Source organism: Lissotriton vulgaris, chromosome 10 (genome assembly GCF_964263255.1).
Source record: "Lissotriton vulgaris chromosome 10, aLisVul1.2, whole genome shotgun sequence".
Taxonomy (NCBI): Eukaryota; Metazoa; Chordata; class Amphibia; order Caudata; family Salamandridae; genus Lissotriton; species Lissotriton vulgaris.
In genome coordinates this window covers 1104882201-1104905205 of record NC_141698.1, presented here as the reverse complement: position 1 = coordinate 1104905205, position 23005 = coordinate 1104882201, and the positions used below count along the sequence as shown (strand labels likewise).

The following is a 23005-nucleotide window of genomic DNA, read 5'->3' as shown; positions in this document are numbered from 1 at the left end:
GTCAAGAACTGAATCTCACAGGAGTGTAGAGGCTCAAACGGTGGTCCCATTAACCTGGTGAGGACCACATTGAGGTTCCACACAGGAGCTGGTGGGGTCCTGGGGGGGATGACTCGTTTCAGCCCTTCCAGGAATGCTTTGATGGCAGGCACCTTGAAAACTGAGAGGTGCTGCCCGTTTTGGAGATAAGCCGCTATGGCGGATAAGTGTATCCGAATGGAAGCATACGCCAGATTACATTTGTAAAGATGTAACAAATAGCAGATGATATTAGGAATGGATGCATCTAGCGGGTTGATATGATGTTCTGTACAGTAAATGACAACCCGCTTACATTTTGCTGCATAGCAAGCTCTGGTTGTTGGCCTTCTTGCCTCCCGGATGATGTCCATGCATTCCGGGGGCAAATCAAGGTAGCCAAACTCTAAGACCTCAGGAGCCAGATCGCTAGGTTCAGCTGTTGCGGATCTGGGTGCTGAATGTCGCCATGGTTCTGCGTCAAGAGCTTGGGTGTGAGGCGCAGCCTTTGATGCGGTACCACGGAGAGTTCCAGAAACGTGGTGTACCATGGCTGGCGTGCCCACGTTGGAGCAACCAGGATGAGTGTCATCGAGTGTTGCAGCAGCTTCCGTGCCACCAGCGGTATGAGAGGTGCTGGGGGAAAAGCGTACACAAATTTGCCTGACCAGTTCATCCATATCGCATTGCCCTGCGACTGTGGGTGTGGGAACCTGGCGGCGAAGCTTGGGCATTTTGCGTTCTCCCTTGTGGCAAACAGGTCTATCTCTGGATGTGCATCTTCTTCTGCTGTGTCGACCGTAGCCCCTGCACTGTGTAATGGAGTACATGCGCTCCCCAACCCTGGAGAGATGCGTCCGTTGTCAGGATAATTTGTGGCACAGGCTCCTGGAACGGTCAGCCCTTGCAAAGGTTGTGTGGAGTCCACCAATGCAGAGAGTTGTATGCCCGACCAGTCACCAACAATAGGTCTTTCAACTGCCCTTGAGCTTGAGTCCACTGGCGTGCCAAGCATTCCTGGAGCGGACGCATATGCAACCTTGCGTGCGGGACTATGAAGATGCAGGAGGCCATCATGCCTATCAACTGCATAAACACTCTCGCAGGGAGTGAGTGCTGCGGTCTGAACCTCTGTATCAGCGACTGGATGTTGTTGATCCTCGCTGGGTTCGGCTGAGCTGTAGCAGCCAAATAGTCGCGCCCAAATACTGCAGCACATGGGCTGGCTGAAGGTGCGACTTTGGATAGTTGAGCGAAAACCCCAGACTGTGAAGAAGGTAAATAGTGCGGGACATGTCTGCGGCGCACCGCTGTGCCGACTTGGCTTGAACGAGCCAGTCGTCCAGATAAGGGTAGACATGTATGTTCTGTCTCCTGAGGTGCGCCGCCACCGTTCCAAGACACTTTGTGAACACTGGGAGCAGTGGTCACACCGAAGGGTAGGACCTTGAACTGGTAATGCCTGTTTAGAATGGTGAACCGAAGGTATCTTTTGTGGGATGGATGGAGTGGTACGTGAAAATAAGCATCCTTGAGGTCCAAGGTTGCGAGAAAGTCTCCCTGGTTTAACAGTGGAAGAACTTGCTGCAGAGTTAACATGTGGAAGTGTTCTGAAAGAATATACATGTTGAGGGAGCGTAGGTCCAGAATGGGTCTGAGTGAGCCGTCCTTTTTTGGGATTAAGAAGTACAGGGAGTAAACCCCTGTGCCTTGTTCCTCCAGTGGCACGAGCTCTATTGCGCCTTTTTGCAGCATCACAAGAACCTCTTGCTGCAATAAGTGCAAGTGTTCTGCCGACATAGGACGTTGTCTTGGGGGTATGTTGGGTGGAGTGGACGTTAACTCCAAACAATAGCCGAACTGGATAAGTTTCCTTACCCACCTGTCTGTGGTGATGGACTTCCAGACTGGCAGGAACTGCTGGAGTCTCCCCCCGACAGGTGTTGGATGGTTGGGGGGCAGTGACAGGAAGTCACTGTTTGTTGGCGGCAGAGGAACGGGAACTGTTGTTGCCTCTGCCCCTGCCCTTGGCGTTGTTTCCTCTGTAACCCCCTCTACCCTGTTTGGTGTATGAGGACTGTGCCCCACTTTTACTGAATTGCGCCTGTTGTGCCAAGTGTCCCCTGGTAACACCCCGAGTGCCTGAGCGACGAAAAGTGCTCCCTCTGTATTGCTGAGACTGAAGTGCACCCATGGATTTAGCCGTCTCAGTATCTTTTTTAATTTTTTCGAGGGTGGAGTCCACCTCAGGGCCAAATAGTCTGTCTGGATTAACGGGCTGGTTGAGGATAGTAGTCTGTATCTCTGGCTTGAACCCTGAGATGCGGAGCCATGCTTGACGCCGTAACATCACACTAGTATTTATCGCTCTTGCTGCCGTATCCGCAACGTCGAGCGCACATCTAATTGCAGCGTTGGAGATGAGCTTGCCTTCTTGGATAAGCATCTCGGCTCCTTCTTTAAACTCGTCTGGAAGGTGTTGTAAAAGCTGCTCTAAGGTGTCATAGTGTGCCCTGTCGTATCTGGCCAGCAGAGCTTGTGTGTTGGATATGCGCCAGATGTTGGCTGCCTGCGCTGCCACCCTTTTCCCCGATGCCTCCAGCACTTTAGACTCTTTGTCCGGGGGAGGAGCTTCACCGGTTTGTGAGTTCGCCCTTTTGCGAGCATTAGAGACCACCAAAGAGTCCAGAGGCAACTGGCCCCGTATGTAAGTTGGGTCCCCAGGTGCCAGTCTGTATTTTTTTTCTATTCTAGGGTTTACAACCAGTGCCCTTGTAGTTTCCTTGAAAATGTCTGTGGCATGCTTAAGAACACCCTTAAGCATTGGAAGTGTTTTCACGGTTTTCTCAGCAGCAGAGAAAGTGTCAAATAGAAAGTCAACGTCCACAGGGTCAGCATGCATTTCCACCTTATGGTTTGCAGCTGCCCTTTCAATTAAGGCATTGAACGCCGCAGAATTTTCTGTAGGAGAAAGCTTTGCGCCAAAAGCTTGTGAGTCATGGACAGCTTGTTGGTCCCCTTGATCACCTGAGGCTAACCACGAGTCCTGTTGCTCATCAGGGTCTGTGTTTTCGGGAAAAGTATACTCCTCGTCCTGATCACCTAGATCTCCATCTGAGCAAGTGGGTGAAGGCGATGGGCTCCTTGCAGGATGCAGAGGAATGCGCTCTACAAGTTCCGGCGTCTCTGGCGCTGGCCTTTTCTCTTTCAGAGGGATTACAAACGACTCCAAAGGCTGTGAAGTAATCTTCCTCTTATAGAGCGTCAATTTTCCAGTGTCGGCGTCGATATACTGTTCCGACTGCTCTTCTAATAAGGGTTGTCGACTCAAACTGCCACTCAGCTGAGTATGCCCTACCCCTTCTGAGTCCTTAGGCACCGACCGTGGTGCAAAGGCCTTTGGCACCACTTTGGGTGGTAGAGTAAAGAGGAGCGGCTTGGAGGTCTTCTTCAGTGCCGCTACCGGAGTAGGTACCGAGGGCGTCTTCGGCACCGACGTCAGCTCTTTCTCCCGAATCAGTTTGAGGGAGTCTGCCACTTGCTTTGTAAAAGAAGCGGACGGTCTCGTCGACCCGACGGAGGACCTCGATCCACCCCCAGGGGAAGACTGGAGCGTCGATGAATCCATGTTCTTTGCTGGAGGCGCAGACGTAGTCTCGACAACTGCGCGTCCGCCACCATCCACGGCCCCATGCGTCGACGTCGATGGCTTCGGATCGGCGGACTTTCCCTTTGGCGTTGTGGCTCCAGACTTTGGCTCGGTGCCCTTTGCCGATTTGGCCTCGACGGCCGGTTTGCCTGTAGATGCGGTAGGCTTGACCGCTGACGGCTCGACGGCCGACTTCGACTCGACCACCTTACTGGAGTGCTGGGCGACTGCTTTCGAGCTTGGCTCTTTGACCACCTTAGGCGCTTTAGCCTGTTCGACAGCCTTCTTTGGCTTCGAGGGCTCCGCCGACGACGCAGTCAATGGCGTCCTCGGTTTCGGCGCTGCGTCGGCCATCTTAGATTTGGTCGATCCCGAAGGTTTCACTTTCGGTTTCGATTTAGGCAATGGCGGCTCCGTAGAGGTGTCCGTAGCCGGGCCAGGAGGCGGGGCCGAGGAGCGAGGTGTAGGGTCGTGGGTAAGGCCTTGTGGCGATCCCGTGACCTGAGCCTTTGTAATAGTTTGTTCGGGGCATAGCTCATCCTCCGAGCTATCTTCCACGGCCCCAAAAGGTTCTTCGTCGTCCCCTACCTCCTTGACGTCTTCCTCGAGGTCTTGGTCTTCTCCGTAGTCGGCCTCGACCTCCGCCGATGGAGGTGAAATCTGCTGGTGAAGTTCTTGCTCGCCTGCGTCTGGGCTGTCGAAGATGTCCACTGGTGCCGATCGCTGGGCCTCGAGGCGCGCCACGCGCCGAAGCTTGATCGTCTTATTCGATCGAAACCTGGAACAGGCCATACAGCTGGCCTCGTCGTGGTCCGGCGATAAGCACTTGTTGCACACAGGGTGCACGTCGATGTGTGGGTACTTGGAACCACACACGGGGCAGTACTTGAACGGACTCCGTTCCATTGTAGAATCGTCAGGGTCTTGCTGCGTCGACAGGGCCTCGATGACAGAAGAGTCACCCGACTCCTCCGATATCAGACTCGACGAGCCGGAGTATACACGAGACCGAACGCGAACAATACCGACGAAGTAAGGAAAGCCTTTTGGCCTTTAAGAAGTTGTTTTATCGATTCCGAACAGGAGACGTCGAAATCACATCCGAACCCAATGGCGGAAAAAAACAATCTGGGGATGGAGTCGATGCCCATGCGCACTGTAGTCCAGGGGAGTAGCCACCTATCTCGTGATACTTCGAAGACTCTTCCAGGACAACAAGGTGCAATCATCCGGACCCAACACTAGGCGGCGATCTATGCACTAGATATGAATTTAGCAGCCCACATGCCTCGAACACAATGTCACTGGTGAGAGGAGAAATGCGAAACACGGCCTGGCGGCCGTGAAAGTGAAAACAGTAATGCAGAGCTAAGGAGTGGAAGGCGCCCTCAACACAGCACACGTCTTAACAAGAACATCGCCGAAAGAAAAAAAAGCGGCCGGGAAAGGATCCCTTTGAAGTGGCCGTGAAAGTGAAAGCAATTAGGGGGGAGGAGAATTGAGGCCAGCGCGCACTGCGCACGCTGGGGAAACCTGTGGGAGGGAGGCTGATGGCTTTGATGTGGGGAAATGCGCGTGCTTGTGTTCACGTGAACTGTTTCAAATCCGCCCGATGGTTTGAGAACTTTTTTGCCTCCTATAATTCTCGTCTATGATAGGCGAGACCTAAAAAAGCATGCGTGTATTCTGGCGCCGCTATGCACATTCTTAGCTGGAATGTCCGGGGTCTCTTGGATAAGATAAAACGGGGGGCGGCACTACGCTGGGCCAAAAGGGATCTTGCAGACGTGCTCATGCTCCAAGAAACGCACATGCTTGGTACGAAGGCCCTAAGTCTCCAGCGCTTTGGTTTCCACCAGGTGTTCCATGCCGGGTTTGCCAGGGGCTCCAGGGGGGTGGCTATTCTTGTTCATAGGCGCCTGGCGTACACACACGAGCGCCAGTGGCTAGACCCCCAGGGGCGCTTCGTGTTCATCCAGGGGAGAGTTGGTGTGGAGCCGGTGGTGTTTGGGTGTGTGTATGCTCCCCCCCCTCTGCAATGGGCTCTGGCGGAACGGTTATTCGCTTTATGGGCTGAACTCCCCGATTCTTTGGCGGTGATTGGCGGCGATTGGAATGATGTGGTGAATGTGGCTGTGGACCGGCAGCGGAGTCTTGGGGTGGCGCCTGTCCCCACTCCTACGCGTCTGGGCGCTATGTTGGGTGTATTGGGTTGGGCTGATGTATGGCGGCATTTACACGCGGAGCGCCGCGAGTACACTTACGTCTCAGCGGTTCATGGCTCCCTTTCGCGCCTAGACTATGTCTTCGTCCCACGGGCCTACCTTGCCAGAGTGAAAGGGGCGGCGATTCGGCCTCGCGGGCTCTCCGACCATTCCCCGGTGGCGGTCCAGATAGACCTACATAGACCGCGCCAGCCCTTCCGATGGCGGATGTCCACGTGGCATCTGCAGCGACCCGACTACTCCCAGCATATTCGTGGCGCTATTGCCCAGTACTGGCAGGATAATCTAGATGTGGGGGTGGACGCGGTGACAGTTTGGGAGGCCATGAAACCCACGCTGCGGGGTGTCGATCTAGCATGGTGCTCGTCGGCTCGCCGGGCGCGGTTAGAGGGCATAGCCGCGGCGGCGGAACGGGTGGAGGAACTGGAGGCGCGCCACAGAACTGCGGCGGATGACATCTCCCTGCGACAACTCCTGCAGGCGCAGCAGACGCACTCTGCAATCCTATTGAATGAGGCTCGACAAGCGTGGCTGGCCACCCGTAGCCGGGTATATCAGTGGGGCGACAAATCGTGCAAGATGCTTCATCGACTATGTCAACAAACCTTGCAGCCTCTTACGCTCCCAGGCCTTGTAGACGCTGCGGGTGTGGCTATCACGGACCCGGCTACTCTGGCCGCAAGCTTTGCGCATTACTATAGGGGTCAGTACGCCTCCCAGGAGGCTCTTGCTCCCGCTGCCATCGCCGACTATCTTGCCTCGGTCCCCCCGGCTGCGGTGCCAGATGAGGTGCGGGACGCTCTTGACCTCCCCCTGACGGCGGAGGAACTTGGAGATGCGCTAGGTCAATTGAATGTGGGCAAAGCGCCTGGACCAAGCGGCTTCCCCAGTGAGTTCTATCGAAAATTCCATCTGCAGCTAGGGCCGCATTACTTGCGTGCATTGGAGGCAGCGCGTGGGCAGGGCCGCCTCCCGCCGGACTGGCGGCATGCTGAGATCGTTGTGTTCCAGAAGCTGGGGCGACCCCCGGACCGCCACGACTCCTACCGACCTATCTCCCTTATTAATTTCGAGGCCAAGCTCTTGGCCAAAGCACTCGCGAACCGCCTGCTTCCACACATCTCTGTCCTCGTACATCATGATCAAGCTGGCTTTATGCCGCGCCGGGCGACGCGGCACAACATTCGGCGGGCGCAGGCGGCGATTGATGCTATCGGTGCCTCGGAGGACCAGGCGGCGTTGTTGCTGGCCGACATAGACAGCGCCTTTGACTCCGTCAGTTGGACCTTCCTATTCACTCTTCTACCGCTGTTGAACCTTGGCCCGACTTTCATCTCCTACGTCCGCTTGCTCTACACGGAGGTTACTGCCTCGGTGCGGATATCGGGGGCGGCCTCGGCACGATTCCCGGTTACCCGAGGCACACGTCAGGGGTGTCCACTCTCTCCCTACCTATTTGCGCTGGCCATGGAGCCGCTGGCTGCTAGGGTCCGCGCTGACGCGCTGTATCGGGGCTTCGTCTGGGGCTCGGACCACACGGACCGCATTGCTTTATATGCAGACGACGTGCTCTTCTTTATGACCGACCTCCGAGTTACTGGCCCCCGGGTTCTAGAGTTGATGCAGGGCTTCGGCCAGGCGTCGGGACTCTATCTTAACCCGCGCAAATCGACTCTCTGGGTGATGGCGCGATGGACCTTCCATGGGCAGCCTCCCTTCGGATGGCAGTGGAGGGGGTGAAGTACTTGGGAGTCTTTCTCTCTGCCTCGCCTACGGTGGCATGGGGCCGGAACATTCAGCCGGTCTGGGACCGGGTCCAGCTGGACATTAAAACGTGGACACGTATGCCCCTTAACATATATGGCCGGTCGGCCATCTTCAAAATGGTGGCCTTGCCTCGTCTTCTTTACCAGCTGCAGAACCATCCATACCCGATTGACCCGCAGTGGTTTCGCAGTGTTGACTGAATAGGGTTGTGTCCTTGCTCCGCTGTCTTATGGTGGTATTCAAACGTTGGCTTACAACATGACTCAGAGCAGGAAGTGGAGCAGTTGTGAGATCGAGGACTAGGACCTAGACTTGGAGCAGGATCTACTGTTTGGAGACATACAACTTTGCCTACCGATCTCCACTCGCCTTTGGGTGCAATAAAGAACACCTGTCACAGGACTTTTGGTCACGCTGAAAGCACAGGTACCAAAGGCACTCCTCGCAAAGATCCGTGACCAACACCCCCTTCCAGCATTTGTGGCATGACTTGGAGTGTGTTTTCAAAGAGAACATTGCTCCTTAGGACACCATAAAAGTTTTAGGAGTCATCTGAAAACAGAGAAAGTAGGAAGTGAAACTCCTGATCCACGACAAAGGAGAAGAAAGAATAGAAGGCATATCAGTGCATGGGGTATGGAAATCCTACAAAATCCTCTGGATTAAGTCTGGCACCTGGGGATATTGGGTGAAGAGTCTGCGGTTAGTAGTGTATCAGAAAACAATACTTTAAGGTCTGGTTAGTTAGACTCGAAAAATAACAGGTGTTTTACTTTGCTTTACAGTACCTGGGTCTGAGAAGAGTTTGAATCATCTGACAAAGGGCAGAGTTAAGGATGAACAAAATGTAGGTCTGAGGGGTAGGTAATGAACAGACTGCGCTCTCCAGAGGTAAACAAAGGTAGCAATTTTCAAAGTGTAGACAGTGGTGAAGGGTTTGTTTCAGCAATAGTTACTGAAGGGGGACGAGCGTGCTGGCTTTAATAAGAACATGATTTACATTTTTTAGGGACTGCATTAGATTTTCATTGGCTCAATAACAGATCTGGAGTAAATGTGTTTGGCAGAATATGAGCCTGGAAAGCTGCTCTGTACTGGTTTAAGGGAGGCAGGGATTGTACTCACTGTTGTTTTCTACGGAAATTAACAGACCATACATAGATAGTTTTATATTTGCGAGGAAAGTGTAGGAGGTAAGCAGAGGACTGTGCAAATGAGCCAAAGTCAATATTGTGAGAAATTGGGAGGAGTGACATGATTCCACAAGGAGCCCATCAGAAGGCACTTCAATCGTGACCACTTTATGCATTCATGGTTCTCGATGCTTAAAGAAATATCAATTAGTACAGAACAGACGTGTCAAAGAAAGTCTGAGCGTTCATTTCAGATTTAGAACAACAATACCTCAGTAAAGTTGTAGTGAATTTTGGACAAACTTTGGCAAGGTGGGTGCAGAGGAGGGCTGGGAAGAGGATTGGTGGGCGGGGGTGTCTCAGGCAGAGGGCAAGACTTGGGCAGGTAGTGGAGGCAAGACTGGTAGAGTCTTTTTGTTTATGACAGTAATACATAAGGTTTTCCCAGTTCTTGTGAAGCTTGGCAAACTAATTTTTTAAAAAGGGCTGCATTAACAAACACTGAGACACAAATACTTCATACCTCTAAAAAAAACAAATTGTACCCTTAAATATATGTGCTAATCATATAAGCATTAGAAGTAGATGTAAACGGTAATGGCATCAAACATATGCTATATCCACAACAGGGTTCATCTGTCACTTTAACCGTATTTTTAATTTATAGCTTTTACATGGGTATATATTACATGTTCAAACAAGTATTGAGTGAGAAGTATAGTAGAAATGTACACAACTGCCGCCTCCCACACACATAGGGAGCAAGAAGCTTAGGGGCACAGGTAACACTCAGTAAAGGAGACTTGCTGGAGTAAACTTTACTACATCATTTTAATGCTGGGTTTACAAACAGAGTAGACACCCACAACAAGCAGTATTTTGATTCACTTACTGTCCATTTCCATCCTGAATGTCCACAGCTGTCTGAATGTCTGCATTTCCTATCAATAGCCTTAAGCACTCGGAGTGGCCATTTGTGGCTGGTATAAAAAACAGAAGGCAGGGGTTTAGTGCGAGCAAGCCCTTGCTTTTTATGAAACAAAATAGTAATTTTCTGTCTGTAACGCTATTTCTGCTGGATGTCCCATCTAATTGTAGATTCCTCGCCTTGTGAAGAGCCCCAACTGCCAGACTGGATCTGGATTTTTTTTATAGCAATTCTTTTGCGCACCCGTAAATGGTGCTGTGCGGCTCTGCATCGATCAGTCCCACCCTAGAAGTGATGCCTGAGCCACGTTTATCTGCCACCAGTTTCTTTCTGAACGCTGTCTGCACCGTCAGACTGTGGAGCCATTGGTTGATCAGACTTTATAGTGTGCAGATCTCTAAATTGTGACTGCTTAAAGATGGAAACAAGAATCCACTCTACAGAACGGGGAGGAGGGTGGGCTAGTTAGGAATCTGGGATTAGATAGAGTTTACACCCGAAGAACAAGTTACTTACCTTCGGTAACGCTTTTTCTGGTAGATACAGTATCTGCCTGTGGATTCCTCACAATGTGAATATCCCCCTTGCGCCAGCAACGTTCGGAAAATTCTTCGTAGCACGCCGGCGTGGACGACGTCATAGGAGCACGGCATTGCGCGCGACTCCGTCTGACGTCACCGACTCCACATAAGGCCCACGTCGGCGTGATGACGTCAGTTCCGCCCTTTTTTCCGTGCCTTCGAGGCACCCGGACGGACCAACAAGTACATATATATATATATATACAATGTACACAGTACATGCAACCAAAAACAATTAAAGTGCAAAACTATACAATTTCAGATATACAAAATCATAAATACATTTGCACACAAAACCAGGTATAGCAGAGTGGACAACGGGGAGGCGGGCGGGTCAGTGAGGAATCCACAGGCAGATACTGTATCTACCAGAAAAAGCGTTACCGAAGGGAAGTAACTTGTTCTTCTGATAGATACATCTGCCGTGTGGATTCCTCACCTTGTGAATAGAGTCCCACAGCAGTCCCCACTCCCGGAGGAGGGTGTCCACTCTGCTACACCAGGAAATCTTGTAGAACAGAGCGCGCGAAGTGGCCGTCCCTCCTCACCTCAGCATCCAAGCAGTAGTGCTTCGCAAAAGTGTGGAGGGAGGCCCATGTCGCGGCCCTGCAAATGTCTTCAACAGGAACACCTCTAAACAATGCAGAAGTAGCAGACTTCGCTCTAGTTGAATGAGCTCCAATACCCTCAGGAGGGTCCTTACCCGCCAGAGAGTAGCAAATCTTGATGCAGAGAATAATCCATCTGGAAAGTGTGCGCTTGTGCACCGCTCTGCCCTTCTTGCAGCCAGCAAAACCCACGAAGAGCTGATGGTCAATACGATAGTCTTTAGTCCTATCAGGATAGAAACTAACTGCTCTCTTCGGGTCCAAGCGATGAAGCCTCTCCTCCTCCTTGGAAGGGTGAGGGGGGGGATAAAAGGTAGGAAGGGTAATAGATTGACCTAGGTGGAAGGGAGTCACCACCTTAGGCAGAAAAGCAGCCCTGGTCCTGAGAACCATTCTTTCAGCATGGATGGACAAGAACGGGGGCTTGGAACTAAAAACCTGAAGCTCACTTACCCTCCTTGCCGAGGTAATTGCAACCAAGAAGACCGTCTTAAAAGAAAGAAGCCTCATTGGACACTTGTGTAAGGGTTCAAACGGAGAACCCATCAGATAGGTTAACACAAGATTCAAGTCCCAATGAGGCACAATAAAGGGAGAAGGAGGGAACTTATTAGTAAGTCCCTTCAAAAATCTTAATACCACAGGAGATTTAAAAAGCGAGGGCTGATCCGGCAAACAGAGAAATGCCGATAAGGCTGAAAGGTAACCTTTGACAGTGGCAACAGCAAACCCTTGCCGTGCCAGAGAAAGAGCAAACAACAAGATATCAGACAGATGAGCCTTTAACGGGTCAACATCCCTCTCCCTACACCAAGATACAAATTTAGACCACCTATACGAATAGATGGACTTGGTGGAGTCGCGCCTGGCAGAAAGAATGACATCCACCACATCGTGAGGGAGAGAGAAAGAATTCAGATTGCCCCGTTCAATCTCCAGGCATGAAGGTGTAATGTCTGGAGGTGGGGGTGTAGAACCTGCCCCTCCATCTGAGAGAGGAGGTCTGCCCTGAGAGGGAGACGGAGCGGCGGGTGAGAGGAGAGGTGGAGAAGATCTGTGTACCACACCCTTCTTGGCCAATCCGGGGCGACCAATATGACTTGGGCCCGGTCTTGGCGAATCTTCCTCAGAACCCGAGGAATCAAGGGAATGGGGGGAAACGCGTAAAGGAGCTGACCTCCCCAGTTCAACTGAAACGCGTCCCCCAATGCTCCTTGCATCGGATACTGGAGACTGCAGAATGACGGGCAGTGAGCATTCTCGCAAGTGGCAAACAGATCCACCCGAGGAGTCCCCCACATCTGAAAGATGTCGTGAACAACCTCCGGGTGAAGCCTCCACTCGTGGTCGGCAGAGAACTGCCGACTGAGAACATCCGCACGTACGTTCAGGACTCCGGCCAGATGATTTGCCATCAGACAAATCTGGTGGTCCTGAACCCAGGACCAGAGACGCAGAGCCTCTTTGCAAAAACACCACGACCCTACTCCTCCCTGCTTGTTGATGTACCACATCGCGGTCATGTTGTCCGTCAGGACTTGGACCGACCGACCGCGAAGGGATGGGAGGAAGGCCTTGAGCGCCAAACGTATGGCCCGCAACTCTAGAAGGTTGATGTGAAGCAACCTTTCCTCCGGAGACCAAAGACCCTTGACCTCCAGATCCCCCAGATGAGCACCCCACCCTAGAGTGGATGCATCCGTTATCACCGTGGCCACCGATGGAGGTAGATGAAAAGGCTTTCCTTGTGACAGGTTGCCTTCCACGCCCCACCAAGACAGATCCGCTGCAGCTTCTCTGGAGATCTTCACTGACTCCCCGAGATCTCCGTTGTGCTGATACCACTGCCTGCGGAGGCACCACTGGAGTGCCCTTATGTGCCAGCGTGCATGGTTGACCAGGAGAATGCAAGAAGCCATCAGACCGAGCAGGCGAAGGACCTTCAGGACCGGAACAACCGCTCCATTGTGAAATAAAGGAATCATTTCCTGAATGTCTCGAATCCTTTGTGGAGGAGGGAATGCACGACATACAGTAGTGTCCAGTACCGCACCTATGAACAGGTTGCACTGGGAGGGCACAAGGTGAGATTTGGGCACGTTTATCGAAAAACCCAACCTGAACAACAGCTGCGATGTCTCTTGCAGGTGATGAAGCACCTTCTCGGGCGACTCCGCTTTGATCAGCCAGTCGTCCAGATACGGGAATACAGGTATCCCCGACCTCCTGAGATGTGCCGCCACCACTGCCATCACCTTGGTGAAAACTCGAGGCTCAGTAGTAAGTCCAAACGGAAGGACCACAAACTGGTAGTGTTGCGAACCCACTGTAAAATGGAGCTACTTCCTGTGCGACTTCAGGATCGGGATGTGGAAATACGCATCCTGCAAGTCGATCGACACCATCCAGTCTTCTTCCAACAGCGCTTGAAGAACCTGCGCAAGAGTGAGCATTTTGAATTTCTCCTGCCTGAGATAGAGATTCAAAATCCTGAGGTCCAGAATTGGACGTAACCTGCCATCCTTCTTGGGGATCAGGAAATACCGGGAGTAGCACCCCTGACCCCTCTCCTGCTCTGGGACCACCTCTATCGCACCTTTTTTGAACAAAGCCAGGACTTCTTCCTGCAGGCGAACTAGGTGGTCCTCCGAACAAAAACCTTGGCAAGGAGGGTAATTGGGAGGGAACTCCTGGAAAGGAAGAGCATACCCATTTTCTACGAGATTGAGAACCCAAAGATCTGATGTAACCGATTCCCAATCCCGTAGAAAATGAGTAAGCCGACCCCCCCACCGGAGCCACATGATCCTGAATGGCGGATCTTGGGCTGCTTTGCTGCAGAGGGAGGGGGTTGATTATTAGAGAAAGAGGAGGAGGAGGAGGAGGCCTGGCGTCCACGACCACGGCCCTTTTGCTTTCCTCTGTAGGTTTTATACAGAGGATTCTGTCGCTGCTGCTGCTGACCTTGGTTGTAGGAACGAAAAGTGGATCTGCCAAATCCCCTGAACTTCCTAGTCGCAGAGCCCCTTGTCTGAAGGCCCAAAGACCTCGCTGTAGCCCGGCTGTCCTTGAATCTCTCCTGAGCTACGTCAGCCTTCTTACCAAAGAGGCCTGTCCCATCAAATGGCAGGTCCAACAAGATTGACTGAACATCAGAAGAAAAATCGGAGGACTTAAGCCATGCGGCCCTTCTTGTTGCAACAGTAGAGCCCATAATCCTGGCAACAGAGTCCACCGTGTCCATACCACTCTGTATAACCATACGAGCTGCAGCCTGAGTATCAGAGACCACCTCGTTAAAGTTCTTCCTATCGTCCTCTGGAAGCTTAGATGAAAGTTGTTTCACAGAGTCCATCAACGCATGAACATATCTCCCCAATAGGCAAGTAGCATTGGTGGATTTCAAGGCCATACTACCCGAGGAGAAAATCTTTTTAGCAGACTGGTCCAATTTTTTAGAGTCCTTGTCTGCCGGCACCTGAGGGAAAGAGCCCGCAGCCCTGCTGGAACAGGCGGCCTGCACCAGTAGACTCTCCGGTGCAGGATGCGAGGAAAGAAATTCAGGGTCATCAGGGGCCACCCTGTAACGCCTTGCCACCGACCTGGAAACCGCAGGCGCAGTCAGAGGTCTCTTCCAAACCTCCTTTATTGGCTCAGTCAATGCATCCGTAAAAGGGAGTGTAGGCTCTACAATTGAAGAAGGCGAATGCAAAACTTCTGTAAGGATGTTGGGCTTGTACTCAACTGTGGGCAAGGTCAAGCCTAGCAAATCTGCAGCCTTCCTAATAACAACATGATAGGGTGATATGTCCTTAGATGGATTATCCGAAACGGATGGCAAACCCCACTCAGGAGAAAGCTCCAGGCCACTTGCACTTTGGAGGTCCTCAAAACAATCTCCCTGATCTTGCGACTCTCCTTCCTCAACATCGGAGTCCATATACTCCTTCTCCTCCAAGAGGCATTGTGCCCTGCGCCTCGATCATTCCATGCGGACCGAAGTCGACGGATCCGGCAACGACTCAGACGGCGCCGGAGCCGACGTCAAGCGAGGAGCTTGAGGACGGGAAGCACCACGATCCGAATCACCACAAGGCCGATCCGGAGTCGGCGAAGCCGCATGCGAAGTCGACGACCTCGGCGGCGCCGAACCGAGTCAAGGACAAGGCGTCGGCATAAACGGCATAAAAGGGGCCGGGGCATAAGCCTGGGGCACACCTAAATTAAAAGACAAAGGACCCATGGGACCAATAGGCGCACCAGTGAGGTACATTGCCCTTGAGTAAACTCCAAACATGGCGTTTAAAAACTGCGAGGGATCCTGACCTGGACCTGGAAAGGGAGGGTACGAACCCAACGGACGCTCCGAAGGATCCGCTGATCCGGCAAAGGTGCACCCTGGCCCTCTTGTTCTTCAGGCTCCACAACCGGAGTCGGTGCTCGAGGAACCTCTTCTTCATGCACCGATGAGTGGTGCGACTCCAGATACTGTTCCTGCTCCTGAACTGGAGAACCAACATGAGATCGAGCCGGAGAAGGAGACACGAAGTCCTTGTGATGTTTACGTGACTTCTTCCTCGAATCTGAAGACTCCTTGCCAGAGTGATGTTTGGAGTGATGTTTACTCCTCTTATGCTTCTTTCTCGAGGAGCTCGAAGCATGGCCCGAGGCCGACTTGGATCCGGACCTCGACCTCCCTCTGGACCTCGACCTCTCTCTGGACCTTGATCTCTCTCTCGATCTCGACCTCGCCTTGGTCCTCGAAGCCGACCTAGACTTCGACCGCGACAACTGCCTCGACTTCGAGCGCCTGGACACCGACCTCGAAGACCTTCCGGCTTCTCTTTCCTTCTCCTTCGCGAGCAGAAGCTTCGCCTCCCGCTCTCGCAAAGCTTTGGGGTTCATCTTGTCACAGGAACGACAGTTCTTAACATCGTGACCCGAACCAAGACACCACAGACAGTCGGAATGCGGATCGGTGATCGACATCATTCGGGTACAGGAACCACATTGTTTGAAACCAGCCTTCCTCGACGACATCCTCGGCGAAGAAGTGAATTTCAACAGAGAAACTGTAACAGCTAAACAGTGATAAGATACAAAAGTATCGCAGAAGATCCCAGAAACCGTTAGCGTCGACGACGCGGAAAAAAGGGAACTGACGTCATCACGCCGACGTGGGCCTTATGAAGAGTCGGTGACGTCAGACGGAGTCGCGCGCGATGCCGTGCTCCTATGTCGTCGTCCACGCCGGCGTGCTACGAAGAATTTTCCGAACGTTGCTGGCGCAAGGGGGATATTCACAAGGTGAGGAATCCACACGGCAGATGTATCTATCAGAAAGAGCATTACCAAAGGCAAGTAACTTCTTCTGATGGATACTTCTAAAAAGCAGATTCCTCAACTTGTGAAAAGATACCAAAGCAGTACCTCCTTCGGTGGTGTGTCCATGTAGTGGTTCAGGTCATAAGGTCCTGCAAGGACAAATGGGTAAAACATCCTTCCTGACATACCTGGCTATCAAGGCATTAGTGCTTGCTTTGTGAATGTGTAAACTGCCGCCAAGGTTGCAGACTGACAGATGTCCAGGATCGGCACTCCATGTGCCAAAGCAGTGGAAGCTGCCTTCGCCCTGGTGGAATTGGCTTTCAAGCCGTCCAAGAGCTGCTTCTTAGCCAACGTGTAGCAGAATGTGATGCGGCGGACTATCCACCTTGAAATAGGTCTTTTCTGCACTAACTTACCCGTCCTCGCTCGTGCAAACCACACAGAGCTGAACGTCCAATTCGTTGAAACTGATTTAAATGCTCAAAGTTCTTTTGGGATCCAAATGATGGACTTTCTTCCTCTTTTGTGGGATGAGATGGTCAAAGAATGCTGAAAACCGGATTCATTGTCAGACATGGAAAGGTGCCACAACCGTGAGCAGGAATACTCCTTTAGTCCGTAGTACCAACGGAAAAAGGCAGCATATGCTTGCTGGACAAACCGCACTTGCAACTCACTCACGCGACACGCTGATGTCATTGCTATGAGAAAGACTATGTCAGAGTTACATGACAGAGTGGAGCTGTACATGGGGTTACATTAGGTGCACATAAAGTATGAGGAATCAAATTAAGTTGCCATTCTGGTATTACAATAGGTTTGAGGGGGGAAGCGTGGAGTAACCTTTGCTGAAAAAACATCACAACTGACCATTTAAACGATGGTTGGTCTGGCAAACAGAAACCCGAACAAGGCTAATAAATAACCTTTTACAGTGCCTATAGCAAGGCCTTGCTGGGACAAAGATACCATAAAAAGCAATACATCCAACAAGTTGGCCTGTAGTGGTTCTAACAACCAAAAAGGTACACCAAGCAACAAACTCCAAACAATAACCAGTGTAAATGTTTTTTCTAGCTGCTAAGAAGACATCCACTACCTCCGGATTGAGGTGTAAAGAAGTGAACTGTTGCCGCTCAGTCTTCACACATGGATGTGTAAGCTGTGCAGACTTGGGTGCAAGTCGCTCCCCTGCTGCTGTGACAGAAGATCATCCTGAAGCCTGGTCAGTGGACAGATACTCACAGACAGACGTTCTGTGCACTACACTCTCCTGGCCTAATCCGAAACCATTTAGTTGACTTGGGGTCCAATAGTTCATGATCCTCCGAACTTTGCGCAGGAGAAGCGGCGGCAGGAACGCACATTGGAGTCCGAGCTCCACTCTAGACAGAAAGTGTCTTCGAGGAAGAGTCGCTTTGGGGACTCCAATAAGCGACACCTTGGACACTGCATGTCTCCAATGGTGGTGAAAAGCTTGATCTTGGGTTCTTTCCTTTGCTGGAAGATTCCCCAGTGCCACCTCCGAGTGTAATTGACATTTGTGATCTGCTAGGCAACGCCAGCTGAGTTTATCCACCCTGGTGTACAAAGATTCTGCCAGGTGATTTGTTACCAAGGTGATGACCTGGCGGATCACTTATTTCCAGGTGTACAGAGCCCCATGGCACTGGACCATTTCACAACGAGGGCTTGACGAGGTTTAAAGATCTACAAAGGTTAGCTCCCCTACTTCATAAGTCACAACACAAAAGTAAACCTTTGGGTCTGGAAACACTACTAGCCTTGATGAAGGGAAAACACTCAGGAGAATTCCTTTCTTAGGACGGCTTCCCTCACCAACCAATGGTGGCATGCTTCATCATTGGGGAACCTCCTCGCATTGTGATGCCTACTCAGGCTACGGGTTACAACCCCCTCTCTGATAGGGAGGAGCTAAGGGGTGCTTTTTGTACTAATGGAGGTACCATGTGGCAGAGAGAACAACCTAAGTGGTTTGTTGGTGGGATACAAAGCAGTACGTTTCCCCCAAAGGCCTAGACGTTATTAGCCAGATCACCTACAGGTTTGAGCGGTCTGCTTTTGCAGAAGTGTATCTTGGTGTGGTTGTTGCACCAAACCCCTACTGAAGCCTCAAAAGGGGAAACACAGCTGGGGTATACTGCTGCTGGCTGCAGAAAGGTTGTGGGAGTTAGCTGTGATTCTGCTCTCTTTGAAGCTCTCCAGGGCAGGGTCTGCCTTGTCACAAAATAGTCAAATGGCATATCCATCAGGGATGCCTGCAGGTGACTAGACAAGCCTCTGGATCCAAACTACAGGTGGCCACAAAGCAAGCACCACACTGGTACCAGCTGCCTTGCCCAAGCAGGAGTTGGTTTTGTTGCAGCATCTGGGCCATCCTATATAATCTGTCCAAGATTATTCCAGGACTGTGAACAGTGCATGCAATTAGCATCCCAGAAGGCAAATAACATTCATGGAGTGGAGTGTGAGACTGGCAGAAGAGAACATCCACTTTCCGAATGTCTCTATTCTTTTTGATTCTCTAGCAGGAAGTGAAGTACGGAATGGATTTGACTGGATTCTGCTTATTGACACCTGGAACACTAGGCTTTCAGGCACTGGATGTTGAAGGAGAAAATGTGGGTCTCCTGGAGCACGCAGGTGTTGTCTACCAAACCTAACTGGCAGGCAAAGGCCGAGCATGTCCCAGGTGCCTATTAGTGTATCCGTAAAGGGGAAGAGTGGTGCTGTATAAGTCTGTCCAGGTTACAGGAATGCAGTCAGAATATCTGCATTGACTTTGACAGATGGGAACTGGATGTATAAAAGTCCTTCAGCCCTCCGTATCACCACAGCCAATGAAGCAGTTTCTTCAGTGGGGGGCTTTGGTGAGGAATTCAATACATTGTCTGGGATGTGCCCAAATCACTAGCATCATCTCCATCACGTTGCTCCACAACTGGAACAAAGTGAACATTAAGAGTTCTGGGTAAGGGCAATGTCCCATCTGAATTAGAATGAGGCTGAACTGGGTGCACCTGACTTTGCGGGGGCAAACTTCCACGGAGTTGCATCAGCTTTACTTCCATGTCCAAAAGAATTATCTGTTTTTCCTCTGGCGCTAACGTGCAGGGGGCTGGCAAAAACTTGGGCACTGGGATTGATGTTGGGATGGGCTCAGGCCACCAAAGTCCGGGTTGACCCCACATCTCCGTCATGAGGCACAGACATTGAGAAAGGATCCACCAACTGTAATCAGAGTGGGGGACTCCTAGAATTCTTGGGGCCCAGGGGCATGCCAGAGGGAGCTTGAAGGGTGCACAAAGGTGTGTAACATGGCCTCTTTGAAGGCCTCGATCTATGACTGCGTCGACGATGTGACCGGGGAATTCGTGTTATGTAAATGTAAATGTAAATGTATTTGAGCTTATATAGCGCACAGCTACCCACAAAGGGTTTCTCGGCGCTTGCTTAGGGAACCCGTCTTGGTATTCCCCTGTGAGATAACCCCGGCAGGGTATCCACAAGGTGAAAGCCAGGCATCCCGCCGCGAGGGGCCGTTGTGGAGATTAAGCAAGCTATTGCCCAGAGTCGCAGAGTGTGAACCCGTGAGTCGAGAAGGCACCGGAGCGAGAATTATCGAGTCCGTGGAATTTTTGAGCCCAAGACCCGCCGAGGCGGGGAATTGAACCCTGGTCCAGGGCCGATCTCAGCTTCCGGGTCTGCCGCCTCTAACCCCTGAGCCACACTTCTCCATGTTAGATTGGGATAAGCAGACGGATTGGTTCTGTGGCCGAGATCAAGAGGCATCCTCACATCACACAACTTCTTCTGATGAGCAGGCGGAGGAAGGAGTCACACTTGGACTTCATGTGTTTTTTTTCTTTGAGTCTGATTTATCTGATAACTGAATGTGAAGAGGACCTTTCTTGACAATGGACTTGTGAGCGAAAAACAGGTTTGCGCCCTTGACTTACACGGAGATCAGCCATTATGTGCCTTCTAACAATGTTTGTCAATGTAGAGTTCATCATTGCTGTCCAGGATCGCCTTCAGAGTTATCCTGGCACAGTCCTAGCAAGACTTGGAGTTGTGTGATGAGACCAAGTACCAGAGAAAAATCTGTTGGGGGGGGGGGTCTCAAAGACATGTGTTTGTGACAGTCACTTCATGGCATAAATCCTGTAGCTTTGGAGGGGACATATACTTGCACATTGTGGGAGCAATTGGACGAAAAATCCCTGCAAACAAAAAAAGTTGGATCCGTATCAGAAGAAATGGAAAGAAAGGAACGTCAGCACAGATGTGGCTCTGGTGTCACTTCAGAGTAGGTACAGAACCGCAAAAAGCCACCTTCATGTACGCAAGGGAATTGAAGAAAACAAATCCGGATCCCATCTAGAGCCCGGGAGTATTCACAAGTGAGGAATCTGTGGTTACAAGTATCCATCAGAAACAGTTTGATAGAAGCCTTATGTGTGAAGGAGATAATAAATACAGCAGCATGTGCAAAGAGAAGAAAGGCGAGATTCATTAATTGACGGAGGTTGTGTATACTGCAGGGAGGCAGGGGAACATGCCTTTCATTGGATATAAGTGTCTCAGAGCCATTCAGAGGACGTGGAGCGCTGGAAAGGGTGGGTATGCCACATGCCTCAAGTAGAAAGTGAGTGACTCGTGTAGCCTATTATGGACCTAACTTCTGCTTAGCAGTGAGCAGACTGAGGAGCTGTGACACAGGGATCAGCAGGCAGACTTATGAATAGGAAAATAGCACAAAATAGGATTACAAGTCTTCTCAAGGCACCATAAGATGCTCTACACATCACTATAAGTTACAAATAACAGTGACAAACTTATTGTGAAAACTTGTAGGTATAGGTAAATCTTCAGCAAATATTTCTAAATATGTTATTTATTAAGATCCTGTTCCGAAGGACTGTTGGGGGATAGAAGTGTTAATGAGCGTAATATCTCAGACACTTAAATCAGCAGCAGGTTTTTAAAACTGTATAATGAATCTCTAAAGTATGCATGCAATCTCAAAGCTACCAGTAAGATCGATGTCAATAACAGTCTGCAATATTACAAACAGTAGCAGGCCACTATCTCAAATGTCACTAAACCAAAGAACAAGTCAGCACCCCCCCCCCTCCTACAAACTTGTCTCCCACACGCTCTAAATCCAACCCAAAACCTGGACCCCATGACATACTGTACACACACATCCTAAGGTTGTACTGGACACACCTGATATAAGTGTCAACAGACCAGTCAGAGGGTTAAAAAGGATGATTTTAAAATAATTTAGACTAGGTCTCTTTCAATGTAATGGACATTTTACTACACAATGTATGTGCAGCAGCATACCTGCAGCATGAATGGGTGTTCTCTTTACCACATAGTCTTTCACTAGGAGGGAGGCTCCTTGATTAATGAGGACATCCACACATTCAACGTGCCCCTTGAAAGCAGCAAGGTCCAGAGATGTTCTTCCAGTGCTGTTCCTTACATCCAGGTCCAGCAACGACTGCACCAGAACTTCCAGCGCCTGGTGGTGACCGTGATAGGCCTAGAGAAAACAAGGTTAGGGCAGGTCAATACACCGTTCACTGCTAAGTGCTTAACTACAGTCTCTTTGAAATAAGCAGCATTCAATCAAGACAAACATCATTAAAAGTAAGTAATGGAAAACATTAAGCCGGAGGGTGCAAGCAATTTTGACAGAGCCATGGAAACCCAGCAGTGTACCACTGCTTGCTTTCTTGCTCTGTGTAAATCATTTTTCACCAGGCTAGGAGTCCAAATACTTGGCATGCTCGGTGTAGTGTACTTCAGAATACTATTTCACATTGGTTGTAATATGATTATAACATTTTTAAGATAAGATGTTCTACACCAGATGGAATAAAGGGGCAACGAGGATATGAAGACAGCATAGCTTTCAGATCTAGAGGGAACTGTTTCATGTGTAAATATAGGCTGATAAAAAGGGCTGGGGCATATTCCCCTTTTATCATGATTGGTCATACAATCCACTACACATACATTTACTAGGGATACTGTGTATTAAGTGGTGTTCCTGATAAACAACTCAGACTACCACGACATAGAAAAGATCACTTACATTAACACCAGGCAGCACATTTACAAATTCAAATAATCCCCTATCATCAGATGCGGTAGTATGGAATAAAGTCGACTTTTAAAATGTTGACTACATCAAAGTTGAGTTGAAATTGTGGAGGTAATGTCGTGTCCTTCATTATTACCCATGGCAGTTTAAAAATGCTGAACTTTAAAAGTCATTTTGTGGTCTGTGTGGCTGCAAAAGACCTACTGTGGGCATATCCAGAGCTTATATGGGCTTATAACCCACTGACTGCCTACCACTCATTGCCTTTACCACTCTTATGTGCTTGCTTCATGTTTGATAGCTTTCCTTGTCCCAGCTTATCCATCTTCTGTGTGCCCCTGTCATGGAGTACAGCCTCTGGACCATCTTCTCTTTGCAAAATCCCCCATGCTCTGTGTTGCTTCCTCCGTCGCATGTATATGTGTATACATAGTTCTTTCGAGAACGGAAATCTAGCCAAATGCAGCAGAGCACTGTCCGTGGTAAAAGAAACACTTAAATTCAGCGAGTGATAGGAGAGAAGGCAGAGTTAAAGATGTTTAATGCATTGTGATAGAGGTGAGTCTACAACTCTTAATTGATGCAGCGATTGGGCAGTACTGATGGATACGGTATGTTGTTCCATATCC

The 23005-nt window shown here is 50.5% G+C and overlaps 2 protein-coding genes across 5 annotated transcripts in view; both read right to left on the bottom strand.

Moving 5' to 3' along the window:
- ANKRD28 (ankyrin repeat domain 28) overlaps positions 1 to 23005 on the bottom strand; it is a 730284-nt gene that overhangs the window by 117097 nt on the left and 590182 nt on the right. For all 4 annotated transcript variants that reach the window (XM_086942193.1, XM_086942192.1, XM_086942190.1 and 1 more), the window contains exons 18-19: positions 21611 to 21812; positions 9685 to 9772 (exon numbers count right to left, since the gene is read on the bottom strand). In XM_086942193.1, coding sequence (XP_086798319.1) covers positions 9685 to 9772; positions 21611 to 21812 — 290 coding nt within the window. The remainder of the gene's footprint in view (positions 1 to 9684; positions 9773 to 21610; positions 21813 to 23005) is intronic.
- LOC147689393 (uncharacterized) lies at positions 1991 to 4021 on the bottom strand. The gene has a single exon (XM_086942301.1). It carries the CDS (start codon positions 4019 to 4021, stop codon positions 1991 to 1993), a length of 2031 nt encoding a protein of 676 aa, XP_086798427.1.